This window comes from Mixophyes fleayi, chromosome 8, assembly GCF_038048845.1.
Source record: "Mixophyes fleayi isolate aMixFle1 chromosome 8, aMixFle1.hap1, whole genome shotgun sequence".
In the NCBI taxonomy this organism is placed as follows: Eukaryota; Metazoa; Chordata; class Amphibia; order Anura; family Limnodynastidae; genus Mixophyes; species Mixophyes fleayi.
Genome location: NC_134409.1, coordinates 27,369,001 through 27,394,829, shown reverse-complemented (window position 1 = coordinate 27,394,829; position 25,829 = coordinate 27,369,001). Strand labels below are relative to the sequence as shown.

Sequence of the window (25,829 nt, the reverse complement as noted above, 5' to 3'; positions counted from 1 at the left end):
ATAAAGCGTAGATAAGTCATTTTTAGTGCGCTATTAACCATTATGATGATAAATAGAGCCCAAAGTAGTGAAAGGACGTTTAATTAAACCAAATGACAATTATTTATCTTATTTATGTTATTTTACATGTGATAATTAATGATAGCAGGTGCTTTTCACATGGTCAACGTAGATTCTAGGAGTGTTTCGTCATTAAATTTGATCATGTGTAAAACTTTTTACCCCATGAGGTGCAAACTGATTTGAGAGAATTTATCACCAATGCACATGCATTAACAGGTATAGGAAGTGAATTGGACTTTTCGCGTCCTCCTTTATTGTTGTATAGGATAAAACCTGTTTGTGAATATTATGCTTTTACTGCACAAATGCACCAAAAAGTGGGAAAAATATGGGAATCGTATTTTGTGAGGTGAAACAAAAAAATGGCTGCTTGTTGCTTCATCCCTTGTATCCCCTGAGGTTTTATATCAGAGATCAGTAGGTTAAAGCATCCATACCTATCAAATATTTTTAACATGTCCTTTTGACAGTGATTTGCACTATCTTCCATTTCTGCCGTTGCTTACTGATCTGCCTATTAAAGAGCACTTACCTCAGACAGCATACAAGCAGCCATTTTGTGTGCTGAAACAGGATATGTCAGACGCAGAAAAGATAAAAAGAAACAAATGTGTAAAAGTTGTGAAAATAAGACTTATAGATAACTTGTTTGCAAATAAATCCTCAAAAAATGAATAAAAACAAAATAAGGTTTGGGCTGCTGTTTACCTAGATACTGCCAAATGCCTCCCAATAATTGCTAATCAGTGAAACACAAATGGCACAAAAACAGACGGTAAACAGTATAAATATCACAAAACAAATGTAATTTATTTACAATGCGCTCTAAAAACATAATCAAAAACATATGATCAACATGTAAAACCATACATTGGTACTTTGTGTTTATTGTTCTGTACTGTTTAACCCTGTATGGTCTACTGTTTGTACTATGTACGGCGCTGCGGAAACCTTGTGGCGCCCAACAAATAAATGATGATAATAATAATAATAATAATAATAATAATAATAATACTACATTAAGTGTGTTGATAACTTATGGAAGATACTTTTAATGTATTGGCGTGCGCACCTTGAGAGCGTAGGAAAAGTTTTACAGGTGTCACCTGACTTGATTGCCTTTAATAGAGGGTTCACGCTACTACCGTGTTTGAGCTACAATCTCGGCATATGTGTAATAGGAAAGTAGTTTTATTCTCTAAGGAAATTTGTGCATGCTACTATTTTAAGGTTTGTTTCCTATAACTATGCTTCCGTGAGGAGATCTCTATCAAGTTATATACACTAAATCCTGATTACAGGTTTCCTTACAAATGATATGTTACCTTGTTATGGAACTTTTATCTGAAGCTAAAAAGGAACTATAAAATTTGAGATCTGAATATCTTCTTACCTACGAACAGAATCTCTATTGCTTGAATTCTGTTAAAAAGAAAGTTTAAACGGTGACTTTTCTTCACCTCACGTTTTTACTAATATACTTAATATATGGTTTTATATGTTGGTCATATGTGTTTGACTAATTATGTTTTTATAGTGTATTAGAAATAAATTTATTTTGTATTATGTTATTTATACCTTTTGCAGCTTCCGTTTTTCTGCCATTTGTGTTTCACTGATTAGCAATTATTGATAGTCTTGTTTAGAGTGCTGTTTAAAGGTTTTTATGTTCATTTTGTGCGTTGAACAAATGGAAATGCTTATAAAGTCACCAGGAACCTTAGACCTCACTGAGTTGCTCCATGACAAGTAGATCTCTGTTATTGGAGTACTGTGGGTGTTTGTTTTTTTCGTGTTTTTTTTTTAGAGTTTTTTTAAATAAATTTTATTGGGTTTTGAAAAACTAACAAACAGGTCATTTTAGGTACAATGAAAGTTACATCTCTCTGCGTCTTTGTACATATATAGATCATAACGGTACCAGGCCAGTGTGGAGGTATGAAAGGATAACAGCAGCCAAGTATATTTAAGTATTGCATCCGAACAGCAGACAACATAAAGACAGAAGGGGAATGGGAAAGGTGAGGGGAGAGGGCGGGTTAGTTGAGTATTTAAGTACCGGTATATTTCTAAGCTCTTGGGAAAAACTCTCAGAGGACCAATGGTGTTGCAGAACAACCTCTACAGTCTTATAAAATCCTAACTAAGAAGATGTTGGCAGAGGATAGGGCCAAGAATTCAGCAGAGTCTGTGACTTTGAACCAGGGACCCCAAATGTCATACTACACTTCAAATGAGTCTGAGCTGGAATACTGTGTTTTAATGCGTGACTGCAGACAGTGAATTACAATATTTTCTTTCAATGTCTGCTGGGTCAGAGCTTTCTGTTTAATGTGTGTCTGTTTCTACACATAGAAAAAGCAGCCGTTTTGTAGGCTGAACCAAAGTTTCGGAGAATATGTCACTTAATTTAGTACTGATGAAATCAGTGAGTTGCTTATATACTTTAGGAACTACTTTCTAGTGGTTTGGCACTAGACTGAATGCTCACAAAATAGCTGCCTCTACTGCGTGTGGACAACAGGTGCACTTTTATTAGTGCTGCTGTGGTTAAAGATCTGTCAAAGTCCAAATACTGAAGGCACTAACTTTGGATGAGTGTATAAGCTACCCTGTTAGCAGCTTCAGTGCGTGCAGGAACAGAACGACTTTCATCTGTTTACAACTGAGTGATTTGATGTTGTTACTTCTCCAGTTGTTCACCCGTCTTGTCATTTAAAGATAGTTCTGTAGAATTCTGTACTCTATCCCTGTACTACGAACCGCTTGCCCATCCTTGATCTTGCCAAAACTTTGAAAAGTTCAGCTTTGAATGACACGTAACTCGACTCTGCTTGGGTTCCTTATTAAGGTACAAATCATATTTCTGCACCTTGCATTGGGATTTCAAACTGCTGGAGGGCAGAACAGTAAATTCTTTGAAGAATGGGAATTTTGCACTTCCCGATGAATTTTACATTATACAATAAATCATACAAGTTGGTGTAGCAATGTACATTGAAAAAAATAATATCTCAGTAAGTTATCTAGGTTTCAAGTTTCCATGTTTTGGTTTAAAGTATTATATTAGATTAGTCTCTCTGTCATATTCCCTCGTAATTAAATCTCATGTGGCTTTAATTTACATGTTTATGTGATTTATTAATTATCTAATTATTTGTGGTTTCCAACTATGCTTTATTTGCATCCACACAATAGATGATAAGTCATGTACAGATTAAAACTAACATTGTCTTAGACAGAGCATGGAGAATACCATGAATAATAAGATAGATTAAAATAATGTGCTGCTTTAAGTGTTCTTTATTTGCAACACTCAACGTTATCACTTATAAAATGTTTTTTCTTAGTGATGGTTGGTTTCACGGTAGGGTAAAGGGGGAATTAACCTTGGTCAGAGGAGCAGAGCAGGAGCTGAAATAGCAGATGGACTGGCATCATTGGGCCCCGCTCACTAGTCATACCCACCACTTGCCTCCTTATATAACCTAAGGAGGTCATTTAGGAAGTGAACCTGATGCCCACCACAAAACTCCTTCGTTTTACTTGGTATGTCTGGATGGTTTTCCCAGTGCGTTTGGGAGACTCTTCCATCTGCATCTACCCTCTGCTTTTTGGAGACTCCCCTCGTCTCTTGTTAAAGTCCCACCCTTGATTATCAGAACTTCAGGTTCTGGCCTTTAATAACACAAGACCCTGCCTCCAATGATGTTATACTCCAATGCCACGTTATTGCACTCTAAAAGTATCAGATTGTGAAAGTATTATCACACATGTACAATACTAACATGAAGGACGTATATGGGATAATGTACCCACTACTATGAGGTCATTATTCATTGAGGCAACAAGCAGAGTGCTTATATACAGGTCATAGATATACCTGGGAAAACTCATTTACTTGTTTCTTGGCTACCGATATTGTAACCCTCACTGAATGGATGCACTCGATTTCCGTCATTTTATTTGAACTACTCAAGCCCAGTAGTGTCTGGACACCTCACATACATTAGAACTGTTAAGAGTAATACTCAGACAACTCCGGGACATGATGGAGGTTTTCATGAGTTATGGCTCATCCATCAACATGACCAGTAGCTAGAACTACGTCAAACGCACCATTTATAAAGATATTAGAGAAAAGATAAGGTCAGTTGACATGTATTATAATGAACTTATGAGACAGAGAAAATCTCTGTAATGAAAGACAAATTCTGCAAGCTTGTTTTGTAACGACCTTAAAGGAGATAGGTAACGTCCTACAGTAAGAATATTATTATTGGAAATGTGTTGAGCTGCATAAATTATATTTGCACCAATTTCCCTACATTTGAATGCTAAGTAACAAATTGCCTTCAGTTTCTACCAGAGATTTGCCCATTGGCTCTGATTCAGTGGCACTCTGCTTCCAAAATGAATGTGCTTTTGCCAAGTGTTAATGGCTGTGCGTCTTTCTGCAAAGCACGGAACACCCCTAAACATGCACACTCTCCACCCCTTATCTTATTACAATAATCTCGCTCTGCAAAATGAAATCCCATTTTTGTACAGGCCTACAGAACTTGGTACAGTCTGCACTCTCTCTATCCAACTCCTCCCATTGGTCAGTAAAAATGCCCACCAAACTATGTGCTGTGATGGAAAAAAAGACACCCCTAAAAAAGAAATCAAGGCACATGAGCAGATTTGACACTGTGCCTCAGAAGTTTTGCACATTGTAAATAATCAAAGGAGGTCAATTACGAAGTAGTGCACCTGATGCGTACCACTAAATTCCCCTTGTTTTACACTGGTGTGTCTGGATGGCCTTACCAGTGCTTTCAAGGTTTACGTCTACCTTCTCCTCTTGAGAAAGTTATATACAACCTAAAAGTGTGCAAAGGTGAAAGTGTCACCTCAAAGTCCAACCTTCTCTTTTAATGAAATAAACTTTTCCTATTCTAAATTACTGTTTGGTTTTGCCCTATAGTATTATGGCTTAAATTAAGGATGAGAGAATACGTTCTTTATTACATGTGGCAATTGTGCCTAAAACTAAATATAAAAACAACATACGATCAGCGCTAAAATACCATAAAAATATGTAATATGATTCTGGCTGATGAAGGATTGAATTATTTATTCATATGTATTAAAAACTCAATAATACTTGTCATGCAGCTATTGTAGTGATCATACATTATCTAGCATGAACATATATTCAATAAAATCTCCAATATATAACTAATACATTACAAGTGCATTCATACAATCCAAACACTTGTCCTCTCTATCTCAATATAATATATTCCATAGTAATGAAGAATACTGGGCTAGAAGAGATAAATAAGGTCAAATTGGAAATCATACCGCTCACTGTTTAAGTTAAATCATAGACTCAGAGTCCATTGGGTAAAAGCCTCCATCTCATATTGGGGCATATTTAAGAAGTAGTGCTATCAAACTTTCACACACTCACCGTAACTTCAGCACAAGTCGGAGTGTCCCGCATATTTCTGAATGGTGCATCGCAGCAGATATCGTGGATATCTGCTACTTTGCATTCTGTTTCGTTTTTTGGGAGCAGTCACCATTCAATAGTATGGTGTCTGCTCCCTACCGCAGTCTAACAAGTTCCGTTTTTTTTTTTTTTTACGGTATCTTGGTATGTTAAAGCTGGTGTACATTATCATAAATGAAAAATTTCAGTGCTGTCAGCTTTGCTCCGAAGAGCAGAGCTGGACAGCGCATGTGGGGAGGGATCACATGATCCCTCCCTGTCACTCACCGCTAACTATAGTTGCAGAGAGAGAGTGGAGATGTTTGTGCGCATGCCCAGGTCTTCGAACTGCACATGAGCAATTGCAGTATGAAGAGGAACGAAGAAAACAAGGAGGAGATCCGGAGACAGCACATTACGTAGAGGCATGGTAAGTATTTTTTTTTATCACAGAACCAGTAGTGTATCGGAACTGCTGTTTCTGTGTTGCGTTCTTCATAAATTTGGGAAATAGTTCAATCCTTATCAATGAGATAAGGATTGAAAACTATTTTTCACTTTTTGAGAACATTGATAAATGTGTCCCATTGAGTACAGAACATGATTTGATGAAAAGCGGAGTAGCAGGTTCTTACATGCGACTCGCAGGAGAGTCACTCCACAGTGTTAGGCATACATTTTTGGTCCATAAAGTGCCATCTCTTATTGCTGCTGATCGCAGCAATAACAGACGCATTTTCACATCAATTTATGATCCTAGTCATGTTGGGACAGCCCCTCCGATAAGAGCCTGAGAAAGCTGACCTAACTGCACGTGCACCAATAACTTAACAAGGGAGGGATCTGAAAATAGTCCTCTACCCATAGCATATGCACTACAGTGCCCATGTTTTTCAGCTGCTAACTACATCCTCAGGTGGCGTTAGCAGTCGGCTGCAAACTCCCAAGATCTAAGCTTTATAGCTTGATAAATTGATTCCAGTTTTTAGTCCCCATAGAAGTTTATGGGGACGGTGGTAAATGAGTGTTAGTTTGGTTAAAGCAGGAGATATCTTTTCTAGCCTATTACTAAATAGCACCAATACTAATTTTTGACTCAATAATGTGTAAGCAGCCATTTCCTCATGATTTATATGACAAATAAATACTTGATGAAAAGGCCCCGTGGTGCGGGAATATAGGTAAAAGTAGCTCCGAACCTCAATACAACTGTGTCTTATTAAAATTGAATGTCTATATATGGGTGGGTGCTTACTGGCTGCAGAAGGAACTTCTTCCTCTGATTGGTAAGTGGAGGTGTGTTCCCAATGTATGAAGTCAGCAAAAGTCTGACATTGCAGATAAATGCCTTATAAATGCTTAAACGCCTTTCATTACCAATCAAGTCGTTTTTTCAGAAGCGGATACACATGGTCAATTGCCTCTATTTAAAGTAGTTTGTCCAGTCACAAAGTCCCAAATGCAGAGATATCTAAATTAAGTCTGTAGTTAACCCTTCATAAGCCTGATATAAATAAAAAAAAAACTAGAAAATTCAGAATGCATCTCTTATGCATAACCGTTTACATCTATCACCTCTACTAGTAGCTTCAATATTTTATATTCTTGTCACTTTTGAAAGTGTCAACCGTACTTTTGTGATGATAAATTAAATGTCTACAGACACTGTGATTAGATACACAGTTCAACATTTCTACGTTGCTCTAAAAAGCGACAGCAAAGAGTTTTGTGGTGCGGCCGACATATTACAGGTCGCATCCACACTGGAGTACATAAATAATTTAGTTTGTGTTAAAAAATAATGAAGTTTTTCACTGAAAATATCTTCCCCCTGCAAGTAATAAAAGCAGATTTGTTGCATTTAAAGCAACCAAGTGGTTTGGTTTTTTTTAGCCAAACACATTTATTTTTTTAATGTTTAGTTTTCCTATTTTTTTTTATACAAAAAGCGCTAGGTGCTAAAAAGAAGTTTTTCTCTTAAGTCAGATTTCCTGAAGAACATCTTTGGTTTATCTGGTAAAAAGTAGCTCAATAATGGATTTTATATTAAAAATCTATGCTCTTTGAACACCTATTACATTTGGAAACAAAAGATAATGATTTATCTACTTCTGATTCGTACTTTGACCTTGGTATAGAAGCAGATTATAAAAGCCTGACATTTCAAGAGATCTGGCCATATCAAAGCTTTATCTTTAACAAACCGGGAGGATACCTCCTTTGTAAAAAGGAACTGTACATACTGTAACTTTATTCAAGTCTTTATGCAGTTACACTTTATTCTCCCAAAGTGGCTGTGGGGTATATTATTCAGTATGTTTTGTAAAAATAGACCTCATTAAAAACCATGAGCATTGAGCTGGTGTAAAAACTTTTTTTATTTAAGTGTATATGTCTGTGTGCCTCTTTGCACATCAAGGAACACCCCAGAAAATTCACTCTTCTACCACTTTCAAAAATCAAACTCTAGGGGTATCGGTATGATTACTCTGTACCTTACAAGGACCTCCTTTATTCCACCCAACTCTTGAATTCAGACTTGGCAAATTGTGCTACTGTGCAAACACTGCCATTCTGTTCTATAAACCCACGCATCTCGGAAATCGTGGCACACATGAACAAATTGCCAGCTCAGAGTTGGTGCACAAAATACCTTTTGCAGAGTTTCGTTGTGCCCCTTCAGAAAGCAAGCATCACCCTAAAAATGCACCCTCTAGACCCACTTACCTAATTTCAGTAATCTTGCCATGAACAATATCCGTTTTTTTGCAGTATTCTGCAAAACTAAGGGGTATATTTACTAAACTGTGGATTTGAAAAAGTGTAGATGTTGCCCATAACAACCAAGCAGATTGTAGCTGTCATTTGTTTAGTACATTCTACAAAATGACAGCTAGAATCTAATTGGTTGCTATAGGCAACATCTTCATTTTTTCAAAGCCGCAGTTTAGTAAATATAACCCCTGCTGTGCCTATACTGTACTCTGCAAAGAATGTCTTCACTGCACCAATCTTCTCCCATTGGCTGGTGCAAATACCATCTAACTCCATAAAACTAGCCGCTGTTGCAGAAATCTAGGGCACCTCCAATGACGTTTGTGTGTTACATCTTGACTGTTTTGCTTTTGGGTCTGTGATCTTTTTTCTAATATATAAATGTATGTACATGTGTATTAAGGATATCTGCCAACATTCCTGATTGGAAATGATTTTCCCAAACCACTCCGTGATCTGTCCAAACAATGCCACTTTTCTGATAGGCCAATTTTTAGTAATATTTCTAAAATTGTGACTTGACCATTTAAACCATATAAGGTATATGATCATTACTATCCTTTTTCCGTTGTCCTCTCTGCTCAGGGGCGGGCTGGCCCGGGGGACAGGGGGGCAGCGCCCCCCCCCCGGGCCGCTCAGTCTTACCGCTATTAGGGCCAGGGGGGTAGGCCGGCCGGCTGCCCCCGAATGCAATATACACATTTTCACCGGCGGCCGCATCTCATGACATGGGATGCGGCCGCATCACATGACGCGGCCGCGTCATCAATGACGGCTGAAATTTGCCAGCCCGCCTCTGAACATAAATAAGATAAATAATTGTCATTTGGTTTAATTAAACATCCTTTCACTACTTTGGGTTCTATTTATCATCATAGTGGTTAATGGCGTAATAAAAATTACTTATCTACGCCATCAATGACGTGGCCGCATCCCGAGTCATGTGATGCGGCCGCCTGTGCGCCCCTGGGCTGTCATCTCCCAGGCCGCGCCTGTCTCTGCTCCATACTTACCTCCCAGCATTCCTGATTTGGGCACATAAACCTATGCCCCGGCCTTCCCCCAATGTTTCTACACCAAAACTTAAAATTGCCAGGTCACACCTCACTTTATGGCTGCAGAAAATAGAACTGCCCTATTAAAAACTCCGGAGAGTATGTATATATGTAGCCTGTTAGAAATAGTCTGAAACAGAACAGAGCTCACATGTCCACAAGCACTAAGGCCACAAGGGGCCTGTCCATCAAGGCACCCATTCGGAGAGTAACATTCGTTTTTAAACAAACTCGGATTTGCTTGCTTCCAAATTCAACAGGGAACGGATTGGAAGTTATGTGCGCTGATTATTTCAGGTATGTAGGTCTGCTGTGCTCTACTACATAAGACACTGCAGAATACGTCTAATACCTATGTGGATTATAAAATAAATAAATATGGATTTAATGTCACCTGTCAATATTATAGGCCTTAGTGATAAAACAGTAAAAACAAAAAAAGGTGTTTTGAAATACATTTATTTTTTAGGATGTTCTTAATATCTACTGAACACAAAATATTTTTACAGTTGCTCTTGATTGCAAACACATATTATAGCATGCATATGAGACTGTCATTACTAGTACTCAGGGCTTAGACTAGCCCTGTAGCTGGAGCAAGAGATATAGCAGAAAAATAAGTAACTTTGAGATGCCCAAAGCTTATTCAGATGTGGCTGTGTGCGCTTAAGTTTGGAACAGCCTTACTGTAAATTGACTACAACCAAACGCCCCTTTCCCACCCCCGTTCACTCCCCAAAATTGTTGTCCTTTGTGTTCGAAGACGGAGCAGTCATGGCTGCGTTTACTGGCATATGGTTTGGTTCTGAGCATGCACAGAGTGATTTTGTGTATGATACACTCAACATTTGCAGATATGTGCCTTGATAAAATAGGCCCTAGATGTCCTGAATTATCCATTTTCATAATCAAGTAAATGTGGTAAACTACATTTCACCGTGTGCTCAAAAACAGTTTGTATTGTCTAAAAATAATCACAATAATAGCAGAAAATTGCACTCTCCGGTTAGATCTATTCAGTTTCTAAACAGGAGAATTATATAACAGAAAAACAGAAAGTGTGATACCTAATTTGAGTATTTTCCCTGTAATAACATGCACTGCTGGACCAGCAGGCAACAATTCTCAAGGCTTGTGTGCATTCGTATGCATATTTAGAATGACTAATGTGGAATTTAAATGTATTACTCGATCAAGGGTATTTCCTGAAACATTGAGGGTTTTGCATATCCTACAATTATCTTGATAGAATACATTTTGTTGTGCATGTTATCTGAATTTCGTTCCAGTTTCCTGATTTTTCTTAATTGATGTGTCTTGGCATTGATAGACAATTAGATTTACAAAAGCACAATTCAGAGGGCCCACATTTTAAGTTATTGATTATCTGTATCCCTCAAACCTGCTCTTGTTGCACCAATCTTAAAAAACAATCTTGACCCCACCTCCCGCCCCATCTCTCTTTTCTCCTTTCCTTCCAAAATACTTGAGTGGCTTGTCTACAACCATCTCACCAGCTACCTCTCTGGCCTCCTCCAATCTGGCTTCCATCCCCTCCACTCCACAGAAACTACTTTGACCGAAATCACCAATGATCTTCTTTTGGCCAAATCCAAGGGCCACTTCTCCCTGCTTCTTCTCAGGTCCTGCAGGGTTCTGTCCTTTGGCTTCTGCACTTGTCTCTGTACACCTCCTCCCTGGGTGAGTTCATTAGTTCCTTAGGCCTCTAGTATCATCTCTATGCTGACGACACCCAACTCTACCCTTCATTTTCTGATCTCTTCACTTCCCTCCTCTCTCAGAGGTCCAATTGCCCCTCTGCTTTCTCTTCTTGGATGTTCCCCTGTTTTCTCAAACTTAACATGGCCAAAACTGAACTTGTTATCTTCCCTCCCTCAGGAGTCTTATCGCCACCTCTCCATCACTATTGACAGCACCATTATTTCCTCTGTTCCCCAAGTCTGGTGTCATTTTTGACTTCGCCCTCTCCATCCCCCCCTCATCCAATCTCTTGCCCAATCCTGTTGCTACCAGCTCCGCAAAATTCCCCATATCAGACCCTTCCACTCCCATGATGCCACCAAAACACTTATCCCCTCACTAATCATTTACTCACCTGAACTACTGTAACTTTCTCCTTAATGGCCTCCCCTACTCCCATCTCGCTCCTCTTTGTTCTATACTTAACGCTGCCTCACCTCTCTGCCAAGCCTTACACTGGCTCCCCTTCCTCTACATAATCCTTTTCAAACTCCTCACTATCATGTACAAAGTCCTCTCTAAATCCACTGCTCCTTACATCTCCAACCTCACCTCCATACATACTCCCTCTTGCCCTTTCTGGTCATCCAGTGACTATTGTCATCTCCCATTTTGTAACCATCTCTCACTTTTATCTATGACTTCTGCTCACTTGCGCATCCTCCTTGGGTCCCCTTGACTTTATCGCTCCATTGTTTTTACACTTCTATCAGTGATTTTATCCTGTTATCTGCGCCCACACTCATGGGCACAGGTTTAAGTTTGCACTGAAAATACCCCTTGTAACCTATTTTCCATTTAGACTACCATTAGCTGTGTTGAGCGTTGTATTGTTATTCGTTTACTGTATTGTCCTGTAATACCATGTATTGTTTTGTTGTTTGCCCTCTGTACGGCACTGCAAACCTTTTGTGGCACCCCATAAATAAAGGATAATAAAAATAGTCTGAAACTGATAATGCAAACAAGATGGCTTCTTTGCTAGCAAAAATGGCATTGTTTCACAACGTGCACAGAACAGACTGTAAGGTGTGTAGTTTGGGTAGGTTAGTAGATATTAAAAGGTCTATTTATCAAACTGAGAAAAATCCCTATCTCTAGAGAGAACATGCTTTTTTTCATTTTGCTCTATCTATCAAGGGGTCTACGCCAAAGATAGCACTGCTGTTGCTGGAGGTCACCCCCACCAGCAATAAAAATCACCATATTTATTTGCAATGGTAAAGCATACTTACCAACTTTTTTAAGTTGGTGTCCGGGAGACTCTCTGTAGCAGGTGGGCGTGCGGGGGGTGGGGCGCCGAAATCGCGCCATTTTGGCCCCGCCCCCGTGATGTAATGACGCAAATCGCGTCATTTGACAGCAGGGGGCAGGGCTAAATGCCGCGATTCACCGGGAATCGCGGCGTTTGGGATCTAATTCTGCCCACTTCACTAGGAAGTGGGGCATTTCCTAGTGAAGTGGGCAGAATTCGGGAGATTGCCACACTCGCCCGGGAGTCCAGGAGACTCTTGCAAAATGCGGGAGTCTTCCGGACATTCCGGGAGAGTTGGCAAGTATGTGGTAAAGCCTATTTCAGAAGGTAAGCGGTGGTAGATGTAAATTTCATGTAACAACGCAAGTACAGTTCAAATGATGGGAAAATATGGACATCACTGAACTGAAAATGACTACAGAAGGCATTGGCACCCTATGCACTCTATGTTTTTATATGAGCAATCACAAGGTACTCTACTTAGGAAGAGACTAAACATATGAGATTGCTACTGAGAAATTTAGTACCCTTATGTGATCAAAAACTAATTTGTAAAGTTGAAGTCCATGCTAAACACCTGTTTAAATTTAAAGGTGCATAATCTCTAAAACCATTGTAAACAAAGTAATAATTTGTTAATTGTCATAATGGTTACGGTATGTCCACAATGAGTCTGTGTACTAGTGCTTTTGTCACGACATCTAAATTCCCCATTTTCAATGGCCAACATTCTAAATTCTATTCCCTTTTCTTACCTTATAGAAAAACTAAATTCTAATATTGTGTGGCATCTATTATGTTAGTATCAAATCAAAACTTCCAGTGATACCATACAGGAAAAAAAGTGCATTAGAGATACTATAAGTAAGATACAGAATTAAAGCTTCACATTATCAGATTGTAAGCTAATTTGGGCAGGGCATTATTTGGCTTCTGTATCATGCCATTGTATGCCATTTGTTTGTGTCATGATCCATTTAGTGTACATCCCTTCGTAATTGTTCTGTAAAATATGCAATAATTATTGTCTTGCAAATGAAACCATAGAAAATGTGTTCCTCTTTAAAAGTAGCTCTAAATATTTGTTTCTCATATGATTCCAATATTATTTTTTAATTACTTTCACCTTGTTTTAATTTGCTATACATCTTTGTATTAACAAAATTCAATAGTTTTCAAATAATTATAAGATTACAATGAATCTGATACTTGCGTTTTGTAGAGACACATTCAGACTAAATGTGTTTTAGTTTCTTACTTTGTTGATGTGCAAAAAGTAACTTTAATTACTAGGTACTTGTTCCTGAGCATTAGAAAGACAATAAATGGTGATTTTATATGAGGATAAAAAAAATGTGCAGTGATAGCAGTATTATAAATGCTAATCAACCCATCACTAGTTGTGCAAACATAATTAAGAAATCAAGAAAAAGCAATCACATTAAATTAATAGAAAAATAATCATTCAGCGAGCCAAAAAAAAAAAAGAGTGTGTGGTATGGTGAAGGGGAGGTTTGACGTATCACAACCAATCAGAGGAGCCATTAATCACTCCAGATGGGGTCAGATGTACTTTATACTAACTAACCCACTCGTTTTAGCTCAATATTAGACATTTCTCTAAAATGTAACAATCATGGATACATACTTGTCCTATAAGTTCTGTGAGCTATAAATAACACATTTGTTTTTATATTTAGTTATTTAAATTTGTATTTTTCATTACTGTATGTTTCATAATCTTTGGTTGTTGTTCTTTTAAATACTCCTTGATTTCTGATTAGGCCATCATAGCTGAACTTAGGCTGGATACCCACTGGTGTTTCATTTGCATATATATATATATATATATATATATATATACACATATATACACAATGCGTTTCTGCATACATTTCATATGTAGCTTACATGCGGCAAACTCAAAGTTGATTGGGCACGTTCACATACACTTGTCCAGACACAAGTGGGATGGAGAATTTCCCATTCATTTCAGTGGGGTTTTCAAGCACCCCCTGACAATTATACAGCATTGGTATAAAAAATATATAAAACATTGACACATATCTATAAAAAATGAAGTTTAACTAAATACAACACTCCCCAATACACTTTTTCATCACTTTATTACACTGCCATAATTCAATGGGAATTCTTGCACCTTTTAATCCAAGGGGAAACCCAAGCCATATCTTCTTTTGAAGGGGAAAACAATCCAATCCAAAAAGAATCCTTAAGGAAATCCAAGCCATGGGCGGTATATACTTATATACATAGAGCCCCAGTGCTTTGTTTTTGCTGTTACAGAGAGGCATCATATGTATTATTTAGGTATTACAAATAACAAGAGGCACAGAAAGGTGGGACAGCAGAGCCACCATCTACTTCCCTGGCCAGATTATGGTGGATGTATAGTGGCTGCATGGACCAGTGCTTTCTTCCCACTCCATGAAGTCACACCCCTCCTAGACTGCACACATGGCCCATCATAGAGGGGGTCCATGTAGTCACCCCATATGCTGTGGGAGCAGCACAAGCTTATGTCAAAACTGCCCTAAGAAGTGCAGACACCAAGTCCTCTTTTAGAGACTCGGCACGATTTTGCTCATAAATAGACGGAAGTGGAGGATTTCGGTACAGGGACTACAAAAGGGAGCAACTCAATACCCTGCATGGTAATGATTAATAGCGTTACCAGATATGGGCACCTTCACCCCATCCTCTTGCAACACCCCTCAGTGGACAGACGAGAGGAAGCAAATGTGAAGTATATAGCTGGAATGTGATGCTCATTCCTCCATATTTGCCATCACAAACAGACTCCCATATATTTTAATCTAAAGGGAAATCCAAGATAGATCTTCTTTTAATCCAAATGGAAATCCAAGCCAGATCTTCTTTTAATCCAAAGGGAAATCCAAGCCAGATCTTCTTTTAATCCAAAGGCAAATCCAAGCCAGATCTTCTTTTAATCCAAAGGCAAATCCAAGCCAGATCTTCTTTTAATCCAAAGGCAAATCCAAGCCAGATCTTCTTTTAATCCAAAGGGAAATCCAAGCCAGATCTTCTTTTAATCCAAAGGCAAATCCAAGCCAGATCTTCTTTTAATCCAAAGGCAAATCCAAGCCAGATCTTCTTTTAATCCAAAGGCAAATCCAAGCCAGATCTTCTTTTAATCCAAAGGGAAATCCAAGCAAAAAATGAAAAACACTACAAAATACAATGTAAACTGCAGCTTTATTTTATGTAACATTTTTAACACGAATAATAAATACTTAAGTTTAAAGTTATGTGATTAAATTATTGTAGTCAGCAATACTTCTTCTATGAAAAATATATAAACCTCTCATTTCTAAACACCAGTAGCCAAGCATTTAGAGACATTTTCATCAAATGCAATTTTAATATGTTATTATATTTTATCTAATTTCATTTAAACAAAATATATAGTTTTAATTAGATTTATTGTTTTGACATTATGCTACTTCTGCAATATTTTGGTTAATTTGTTTCATATCATGCAAGGGTCATGGTTATGAAGATGTTAATTACTAAAAGCTTTCCAAATGTAGAACCACGCTGAGGATGAGAATATCAGAACATCAGAATATCAGCACAGAATATTAAATGTTATCTGACCTATGCATATTTTACGAATACAATTACAAACTTCATTTACGTGTAAGTTTTTGTTTAATGTATTAAAGGAACACAGAAGACAAAACTGATAGTGACTCACATAAAAATACAGACTTAGAAGTACAAAGTAAACCTTTCCTGTACATTAGAAGTGGCAGGAGATTAATTGCTTCAACTGTTATTATAATATTTTATGTAGTAAGCACTGACTTATTATGTAGCGCAGTATATGTAGGGGTTCATGGTCTACATAAATTACATACATTGTGAAGAAACAGAATGTAAAGATGACCCTGCCCAAATGAGCTTACAATAAGATATGTGGGAAACATTATAAGGTAGTAGAATAACAATTGTAGCTGGTGGTGGGGAAACTGTGTGTAGGTCATACTTGCCTACTCCCGAATTCCAGGTATGACTCCTCAATGACGCGATTCATGGTGAATTGCGTCATTTTGTCCCCGTCCCCGCGACAAAAAGCCAATTTTGTCGCTGTGGTGGGGTCAAAATGATGCGATTCGCCATGCCCCGCCCCCCTTCTGCCCTCTCACCACACCCCTCTTCCGAGAGACAATACAGAGTAGGCAAGTATGGTGTATTTACTGTACGGCAAAAGCTTCACCAGCCGCCAATATTAAAGCAGCCATTGGCAACTGGCATTTCTGTGCAGCTATCAGTGGTGTGGAAAGCACAAACAAATCATTGTAAAAATCTTAAAGCAGTCAGCTGCTGGCAACCATAACTGTATTTCGTCATTTATCTTAAGTGAACTTCCATCCTCTCCTAGTTCTGGAGAAGGTTGTCACTATGATGCTGCACAGGCACTCTTGTGGTAATCCGCCAGCTCAGAGTAGTTGTGTGCCTAGTATTTTTCTTTAAGATCGTGCTTGCTATGGGAAACAGAGCCAGGACAGTTGTTCCCCATGTTCGGCGTCAGCTGTTGCCACCAAGGAGACGGTGAAGTTCACCGGTTTCTCACCTACCTCGCTTTATATAATCATATCATTTTTGTCGCCTTGTTGACTGACTGATGCAGAAGTCAACTGCATATTTTAAGTGTGGAACTGCAGGCCACAGAGCAAGATCTTAAGAGGTCCAGAGGAATAAAAAACCTTACAGAGCTTATACAGGCAACATAATTAGTTCTGCAGCAAGTAAGCTAGTAAAGTTTGGTTTTGAAGTGATGTTGCTATTTACAAATAAATTATTTGTCTATGCGTGTCTGGCAGGAATGTTCCGCCCAACTTCTGCCACCTAAAGCAACACTTACACACTGCCCCCCTCTCCCTGGCTGCTTCCTGCTGGTTCAAGTGCAGTGATTAACAGAAGGATCGGAGTAGAGGCAGGAAGAACATTCCCTCTCCTCACTATAGTGACTGCAGTCCACGAAACTTGTTTCAACCTGCACTGCCTAATTGTGGCTCTATATAAAATGTCTGCAAACAATTACTGCAGAGGTGCCGGTGCCTTCAGGAAGAAGAGGCAAATTGGGGTCCAGTAGGTGAGACAAAGAGAGAGCAATGTCTCTTCCACCCTTTGCATGTTATCACCTGAGATGAGGGCTCATAGGACGATGGCTGGATATCTGGACTATTAGGAAATCGGTCTGCGGTTTATTTATTCTGAAAAAGCAGAGATGTTGCCTATAGCAACCAATCAGATTGTAGTTATCATTTATTTAGTATGGTCTACAAAATGACAGCTAGAAAGTGATTGGTTGCTACAATCAACATCTCCACTTTTTAAACCCACAGTTTAGTAAATATACCCCCAGGTGTCTCTTAAAAATCAATCTTGATATCTAACAGTTTACATTCCCTCCTCGCTGTTTGTAACATGAACAATTGTTCCCCATGACATCTTCATTCTCCCCCATTTCCTGCTCCACAGTGTTGGGCCTTTTTATCATCCTGCCGTGATGAGGCTGATTTGGCAGTATATCAATTATCAACACAATTTATTAAAGAAATGTCACTGGGGCAGCTGTGATAGCTATCCGGCGATATGGCCCGTGGGCATTATGGCTTAACTACCGCTTCACTGGGCCTGTGTGACCCAGCTAGCCGGATTGTGTATAAGCAGTGGCTTGTGCTTTCACTTCCACTAAGTGAAAATAAAATATGTTTACAAATAGTAAAAAAAAATAGATCTTGTCATCGGTGAGGGTTACCTCTGGCGAAAGCAGTGCCAGCACATGATAGATAGGGAGATGCCTTATTTGCTGCAAGAACACCCATTTTTGTCGGAGGTAGGGCTTTTCCCCATAAATAGATAGAGTCTTATCTCTTATTGTATGCATCCTTTCTAATCCACACTAAACCCTCTGACACCTTCAAGTAATAATATATGCTCATCTGCACCCTACATTCCACTTTCCTTCTCACCCTCATTTAACTCTCCTATCAACCTATAATTAACATAACATAAATAGGGCAGCGAGATTGATTTTCTGAGTCTCTACATTGGCTGCCTGTATTTCAACGAATCCAATATAAAATTCTTCTACTAACATACAAGGCCATCAACAAAATTGCACCGACATACATTTCCTCACTGGTCTCGAAATATCTCCATACTCGACACCTCCGTTCTGCACAAGATCTACGTCTCTCCTCCACTCGCATCACATCCTCCCATTCTCGGTTACAGGATTTTTTCCGGGCTGCACCCACGTTGTGGAATTCCCTCCCTCGCACAGTAAGACTTTCCTCTAGTCTTCAAACCTTCAAGCATTCACTGAAAACCCACCTCTTCAGACAAGGTTATGATATTCCTCAACCACCATCTTAATTTCCCTAGATTACCCTATGACCATTCTCTACACAGCTAACGCAAGACAACAACCCTCTGACCAACACTGCAACACACACCCCCCACTCAATACTTTTACCTTTGCATTCTAGCTGGTCCATTGTGCAATATGATGTAGCACATGCCCTTGTGTTTCTAACTCCCATTGTCCTATAGATTGTATGCTTGCGAGCAGGGTTCTCTTACCTCTCTGTCTGTATGTATTACCCAGTATTGTTTTATCAATGTTTGTTCCCAATTGTAAAGCGCTACGGAATTTGCTGGCGCTATATAAATAAATGTTGATGATGATGAATATGATAAATAGAGCTGTTTTGACATTCTAATAACAATTGAGCAACAGCATATCAACATCTTTTCTCTGTGTTTAATTTCAATTTAGGTCTTTACAATAATCTTATCTTTGCAATGTTATTTTACTTTTATACTTGATTGTAAAAAAGAAAAAAAAAGTATTTCTGTATGAGTCAGTATTTACATATTGCTCCCTTCAATTTCAGTATTTAATTTAAATCTTTTTTAACTCTATTAATTCCCTTGATATAAAATATTTCTATGTTTCTAGCACAGCTGGATCAAGACTTTATTGGGCCATAAGCACGGTTCTATGTCTGAAACCCGAATATTTAATTTCCCTTGCCAGTATTAATCATCATTTTCAGCCAGTGTTCTAGCTAAATTGCTGGCCTGCACAGATTTATCTCTGTAACCAGGCAACAATCACCAAGCAATCTCTTACTATCAGTCCTTTTTCTGAGACCCCTATCAGGTTTAGGCGATAGGGAATAAACTAGGTTGCCTTGTGGGTAATCTGGGTATGGTTTCTAGGATATTGAGTATCGCTTCACTTCGCTGCACTGTACATCTAATGCTTTTGAAGTTCTTCCTAAGCAATTTTTATGTAGCTATGTAGTATGTGCAGATGCCCGCAGGGTATGCTGGAACTGGTAGTTCCACAGCAGCTGTAAAGCTGGGTTGCCTCGCTCAAGTGTACAACAAATGCTATTTTCTGATGGGACCCAACCTTAAAGGACAACATCATCATTTTTTTTCATTTGGTAATTTGCAAAGGAAAAAGCGTATTAATCCATATTTTAAGGGGGGTATTCAATTGGCAGCCATGTGGCACGCGGATATGGCACCGCGCATATTGCCATCAATTACATTAGAAATCTCTGCACATTTTTCATCGCACCCCACAATAAGCAGAGATTTTACAGAGATCTCTGCTGCAAAGTGTCACTTCACAGCTAATTGAATCCCCCCCTTTACATTTTAGTCAACACTTCTGTACTGCGAATATAGCTGGCTTTAGAATTCTGGCTTGGCAGCTTGCTGCCCTGTGGTTTCTTGTGAGAATTCTTGCATTAGTTATACTGTGAGTATATGAGTTGTTTTTTAACCAAACTATGATTAATGTATTTTTGTTAACCTTTGAGAAATTGAACAATGACTACATTGAAAACAAATATTATTTGGTTCTTATTAATTATACAAGCACCACTGTAACTTATCAGCACTACACAAGATGCTGTTTCAAATCTCATCAGGAACCTGGATGAACAGGTTATCCTAAACACCCTGCATTAAAAGACTTGGGGAAGGGGGTTTGTAGAAGTTTGTGGGTGACATGAATGATACCCTGGGTTAACCCCTTCATGCTGCTCTTCATAGTCCCGTGGTTGCGATCCTCCACCGTAAGTGCCATGGTGATGCACATCCTGATCCTTCCAGGGCCCTCTTAAGAACATCTTGGGCCCCCAGGCACAGCAGTGCACAGGGGCCCATATATATACAAAAAAAAATTAAATGATTATATATATATGGGCCCTGCAGCCCAGGGGGGCCAGTCGGAGGCAGCAAAAAAAAAAAACCTGGAAAAAAAAAAGACAATACTTACCTTGCGGTCAGCTGGCGATCCGGCTCCCTCCATGGTCTCCTCCTCCGTCGCACTTCGCAATGGATTTTAGGCGGGCGTGATGACATCACACCCGAAATGCACTGCTAGCGCCGTACGGAGGAGGAGACCATGGAGGGAGCCGGATCGCCAGCTTACCGCAAGGTAAGTATTGTCTTTTTTTTTTTTTTACAGGTTTTTTTTTTTTTTTTTTGCTGCCTCCGACGGGCCCCCCTGGGCTGCAGGGCCCCCGGGCACCTGCCCATTGTGCCCAATGGGAAAGACGGCCCTGGATCCTTCCGGGCCATAGAGGCACAATTCCTCCACAGTAAGGTCTATGGAGTATCCTAGTGGCACGCCAGACAGGCCTGGAAATATGCTTTGCAGGACCAGGCAGGGGATGAGGAAACTGGATGAAGGTGGCACTAGGTATGAAGTCAGGGACAAAAATAGGATTTAAATTGCTTGATTTCTGAACAAAGAAAAAACTACTAGACAACCTTTCCCCTTAGCACCAATGAATCCCCAATCTAAAGTAAAACATTCTGTAGTACAATCCCTCCCTTTGCAGCATATCACTTAGTCCCTGGTAAACTCTGCAGCACATCACACAACCTTTCATATATCCTCTCATCCCTTGTGAGTACAGCTGCCTCTTGCACCCTGCAGCATATCGCACAGTGCCTCCCCACATACCCTACAGAACTTCATGAGGTCTCACATGAACTTTGCAGCACATCTCACTGTCTGACATGCATTCTGCAGCACATCTCACTGTCTGACATGCATTCTGCAGCACATCTCACTGTCTGACATGCATTCTGCAGCACATCTCACTGTCTGACATGCATTCTGCAGCACATCTCACTGTCTTGCATGCACTCTGCAGTACATCTCACTGTACCACCTGCACTCTGCATCAAACCATACTCCCACCTGCACGTAGTGCATCTCACTGCAACATCTGCACTCTGCAGCACATCTCACTGTCCCACCTTCACTCTACAGTACATCTCACTGTACCACCTTCACTCTACAGTACATCTCACTATCCTGCCTGCACTCTGCAGCAAACCTCATTACAACCTGCACTCTGCAGCACATCTCACTGTCCCACCTTCACTCTACAGTACATCTCACTGTACCACCTGCACTCTGCAGGACATCTCACTGTCTGACATGCACTCTGCAGTACATCTCACTGTCCCGCATGCACTCTGCAGCAAACCTCATTACAACTTGCACTTTACAGCACATCTCACTGTACCACCTGCACTCTGCAGCAAACCATACTCCCACCTGCGCACAGTACATCTCACTGCAACATCTGCACTCTGCAGCACATCTCACTGTCCCACCTTTACTCTGCAGCACATCTCACTATCCTGCCTGCAGTCTACAGCACATCTCACTGTACCACCTGCACTCTGCAGCAAACTTCACTCTCACCTGCACTCTGTAACTCAATACAAAAATAAGCCATATATTCAACAACTTACGCATCAGTACAGCCGTGGCATTTGCACTCGACAGTGCATGACAGCCCTAATGCACACTGCAGCACATAAAAACATTTAAGCCATATCCTTGATCCCTACCACATACATAGTCTCATTTACCTTCTTAACTTTATCCAGGCATTTACCTTTGGCCAGGCCACCTGGATATAAGCCTGTGCGGAGTCCCCCGCCTGCCCTGACCTGAGTGGTTGCAGCAGAAGGACCCAGCTGCACATGCATATATAGCAATAGGGGATGAGATCTGAATGAGCTCAGTGGCGTTTCTGGAAAAACACCCTAAGTGGGCACCTGAAGGTAGTGCCCATATATTTAACAAGTATTTATAATTTATTTATTTTTTTATTTAATTTAATTTCACTATTTTTTTCCTTTAAATTAGTTCTTCAATTTGCATTAGTTTTCCAACAGTCAGTTTGGTCAAACATGCTTCAGTTTTTAATTTAATTTAATGTATTCCCTTTTAGGTGTTTTGTTAGTCTTTAAAATAAGCATATTATTGTTTTTAAATTAACCTGGCTACCATCACTAAGAAAGGTAAACTTAGTTCTGTTGAATCAGCACAGTTTTAGCCATTAAACCATGTTTTAAAACACACTGGTATCAGAGGAAATTTGTATTACATCTGTTTAAGAAATAATACTGATCCACCCTAAATGACATGGTGGTACATGAAAGAATCTATAGCATAAAGCTTTGCTTACACTGCGCTTGCCATAAATATTACAGGAGCTTACATAGGAAATTCCAATACTGTACAGCTCCCAGGGGGTGAAGATTATCCAGTGGCTGCAGGTTTATTACCACTAAGCTCGTGTGCACGGTGGAGGGGAAAATGTTCATTAAAAGAAAACTTAGAGCAGATAGAAAATACCCAGTGGTGTGCTACATCTAGGTCCATATTATTTCTGCTGTACTGCTACAAAAGTCTAATGGTTAAGATAAAATGCTCAACTTGTAATCATTTTAGTAAAGCTTTGTCCAGAGCCGAGAAAGTTTTGGGTGGAGTACGATAGCTTAGATATAAATGTTAAATATTACCTGTGTTCCTGCAATCTGGCGGGACCCTGGATGTCTGCCGCAGTCCTGGGAGGCTGCCTCTGCTCCTGCTGACAGTGCAGTACAGATCTCTCCTTCCCCACCACAATAAATATTTTTAAGCACCACTGTTGTCAATTATTTAAAGGATATTGAAAGAAATCTCTGTTTATTGCTGTGGCTTGGGACATTTTACTTACAAGTGTAAATTCACTTACAAATGTCTGAAATACTTTTTAAAATTTATAGACTCTATTAATTTATTATCGTTTATTAATATAGTGCCTCCCTATTACAAAGCACTGTACAGGAAATATTAGTCCTTACCCCATTGCAACTTACAGTCTAAATTCTCTACCACTCAAGCACACACACAGACATACAGAGTAGGGTTAATTTTAGTTTGTAGAAAATAAACCTAGGGGGATATTTTTTGGAGTGTGGGAGGAAACCAGAGCACCCGGAGGCGAGCCATGCAAGTAATACTGCACTGTTTGCTATATATGTAAACAATGTATAATTTGTAGTATTCATAGAATAGAATAGAACTGTAATGATGATATAACATGGGGGAATTATCCATACTTGCCAACTCTCCCGGGATGTCCGGGAGACTCCCGAAATTCGGGTAGGTCTCCCGGGAGAGCAGGTAAATATCCCGTGTATGGCATCTTGCTCCTCAAAATGACGCGATTTGCGGTGAATCGCATTATTTTGGCCCCGCCCCCGCAGCAAAACCGGCATTTTATAGCGGGGGCGGAGCCAAAATGACACGAATTACCGCGCCCCGCCCCTCCCGCCCACCAACCATGCCCCCTGCCTGGGATCTCCCGGAATTAACTTACCAAAGGTTGGTAAGTATGGAATTATCTTGTGAAATAACTGCGCTTATCTGCGTTTACACCTATCAGTGATCTTAGCATTAGCAAACATTTTAATTTAACTGTTATAAATACGAGTTTGACAATTCATCTCTTTCTCCTCTAGTTCTTCCAAGATGCCAGACGAATTACAAACAAACCCAGCCATCTTGCAAGAGGGCGATACCCGCTGCCACCCAGATAAACAACAACCTCAAGAATTACCACTCAGGGAGAGCCATATGGACAATCATTAAAAAGCACTGGAGATTTTTTCTTCCAGCTTCAGTGCTTAGTGTAAAATTATTTCTGTTTGCTCTTATAAGTCATGATCAGGACCATATAGTTGTTCTCCTTTGTTGATTTCTCAGAAAGCCTTTTTCATGGGGCTTTGGCAACAAAATTGCAAACTGTTTTCTACAGTGAAGATGAGCAATGAGAGTTCTGTTTACTGGATCGCTGTTAAGATGTGACGTGGTTTTAACAGAGAGAGACAATAGAGAAATGTTTTGATAGAACGGCATAGCAGTTATAGAGCCCATGTACAGATAGAGCAGGCTTTAGTGCACACCATGTAGTGTATTTAACATTAAAAAATACAAAGAATTACAGAGTGAGCTTGACTTGGAGATTTTTGGTACAGATAAATCCTATCTATACTTATAGGATGGGGTGTCAGGTACAATGCTGACAAGAGCTGGACAGAAATCCTATAGTCTTGAGAGCAACGAAATCTGCAGCTAAACATCCAGCAACAGACACACAGTTGGTATACCGACCTTTTCCTAATGCATTTTAAGCTTTACTGTTACGGTGGCCACAAAATATTGTTCTACAAACAGTTGGTCAGAGGCTTTGACATCTGTGTATAAGATATAATCTGTACTTAAGATATAAACAATGTTGAAGTGCCTCAAGACCATGGCCTAGATTTACTAAACTGCGGGTTTGAAAAAGTGGAGATGTTGCCTATAGCAACCAATCAGATTCTAGCTGTCATTTTGTAGAATGTAATAAATTAATGATAACTAGAATCTGATTGGTTGCTATAGGCAACATCTCCACTTTTTCAACCCCGCTGTTTAGTAATCTAGCCCCATATCTCAGCCTTGAAGCAGAGTGCAGTAGAGATAACTTCTGTAATGACCTGATGGAGCAAGGTGTTGTAAGAACATAGAGATCATATGACCTGCAGCCACGGTCACAGCCATCCTGCAACTATAAATATTCCTTGGCAGTGCTTCAATTACATTATTATTTCCACTAGACAAACTAACATTCCAATGGACCATAATTATAAAGGTTATAAGAGATGAGCACACATGTATACACACCGGGGTGTTATTAAATAAAGTTGAATCTTGACATAGAACAGGCAGATTCCTGGATGTAATGTGTTCCAGTATCCTACAAGACATTTACAGAAATGTCACATTACTTCTGTATACTGTGTATGTCACCTTTTCCAACACTTACTCAGTGACAGGTTTTTTAATAGTGTTATTTGTGGGCCTTCTTTTGGGCATAAAAATGTCACAAAAATAATTTTTTATAAACATGTCACAGTTGTGTACCGTGAGCGGCCCTAACATTGCCAGGACTCGTGGATTTCATATGCAAGATTACTTGCTAAGGAGATTTCATAGATGTCCCTCTCTGTTTAATTATTACATATACAT

The 25,829-nt window shown here is 39.4% G+C and overlaps 1 protein-coding gene across 3 annotated transcripts in view; it reads left to right on the top strand.

The window, feature by feature from the left end:
• Positions 1-24,761, top strand: part of SEC16B (SEC16 homolog B, endoplasmic reticulum export factor) — a 111,661-nt gene extending 86,900 nt beyond the window's left edge. For all 3 annotated transcript variants that reach the window (XM_075182208.1, XM_075182207.1, XM_075182205.1), the window contains one exon: positions 24,278-24,761. In XM_075182208.1, the coding sequence (XP_075038309.1) occupies positions 24,278-24,355 (78 nt within the window). In that variant the 3' untranslated portion in view covers positions 24,356-24,761. The remainder of the gene's footprint in view (positions 1-24,277) is intronic.
• Positions 24,762-25,829: the final 1,068 nt, after the last annotated feature.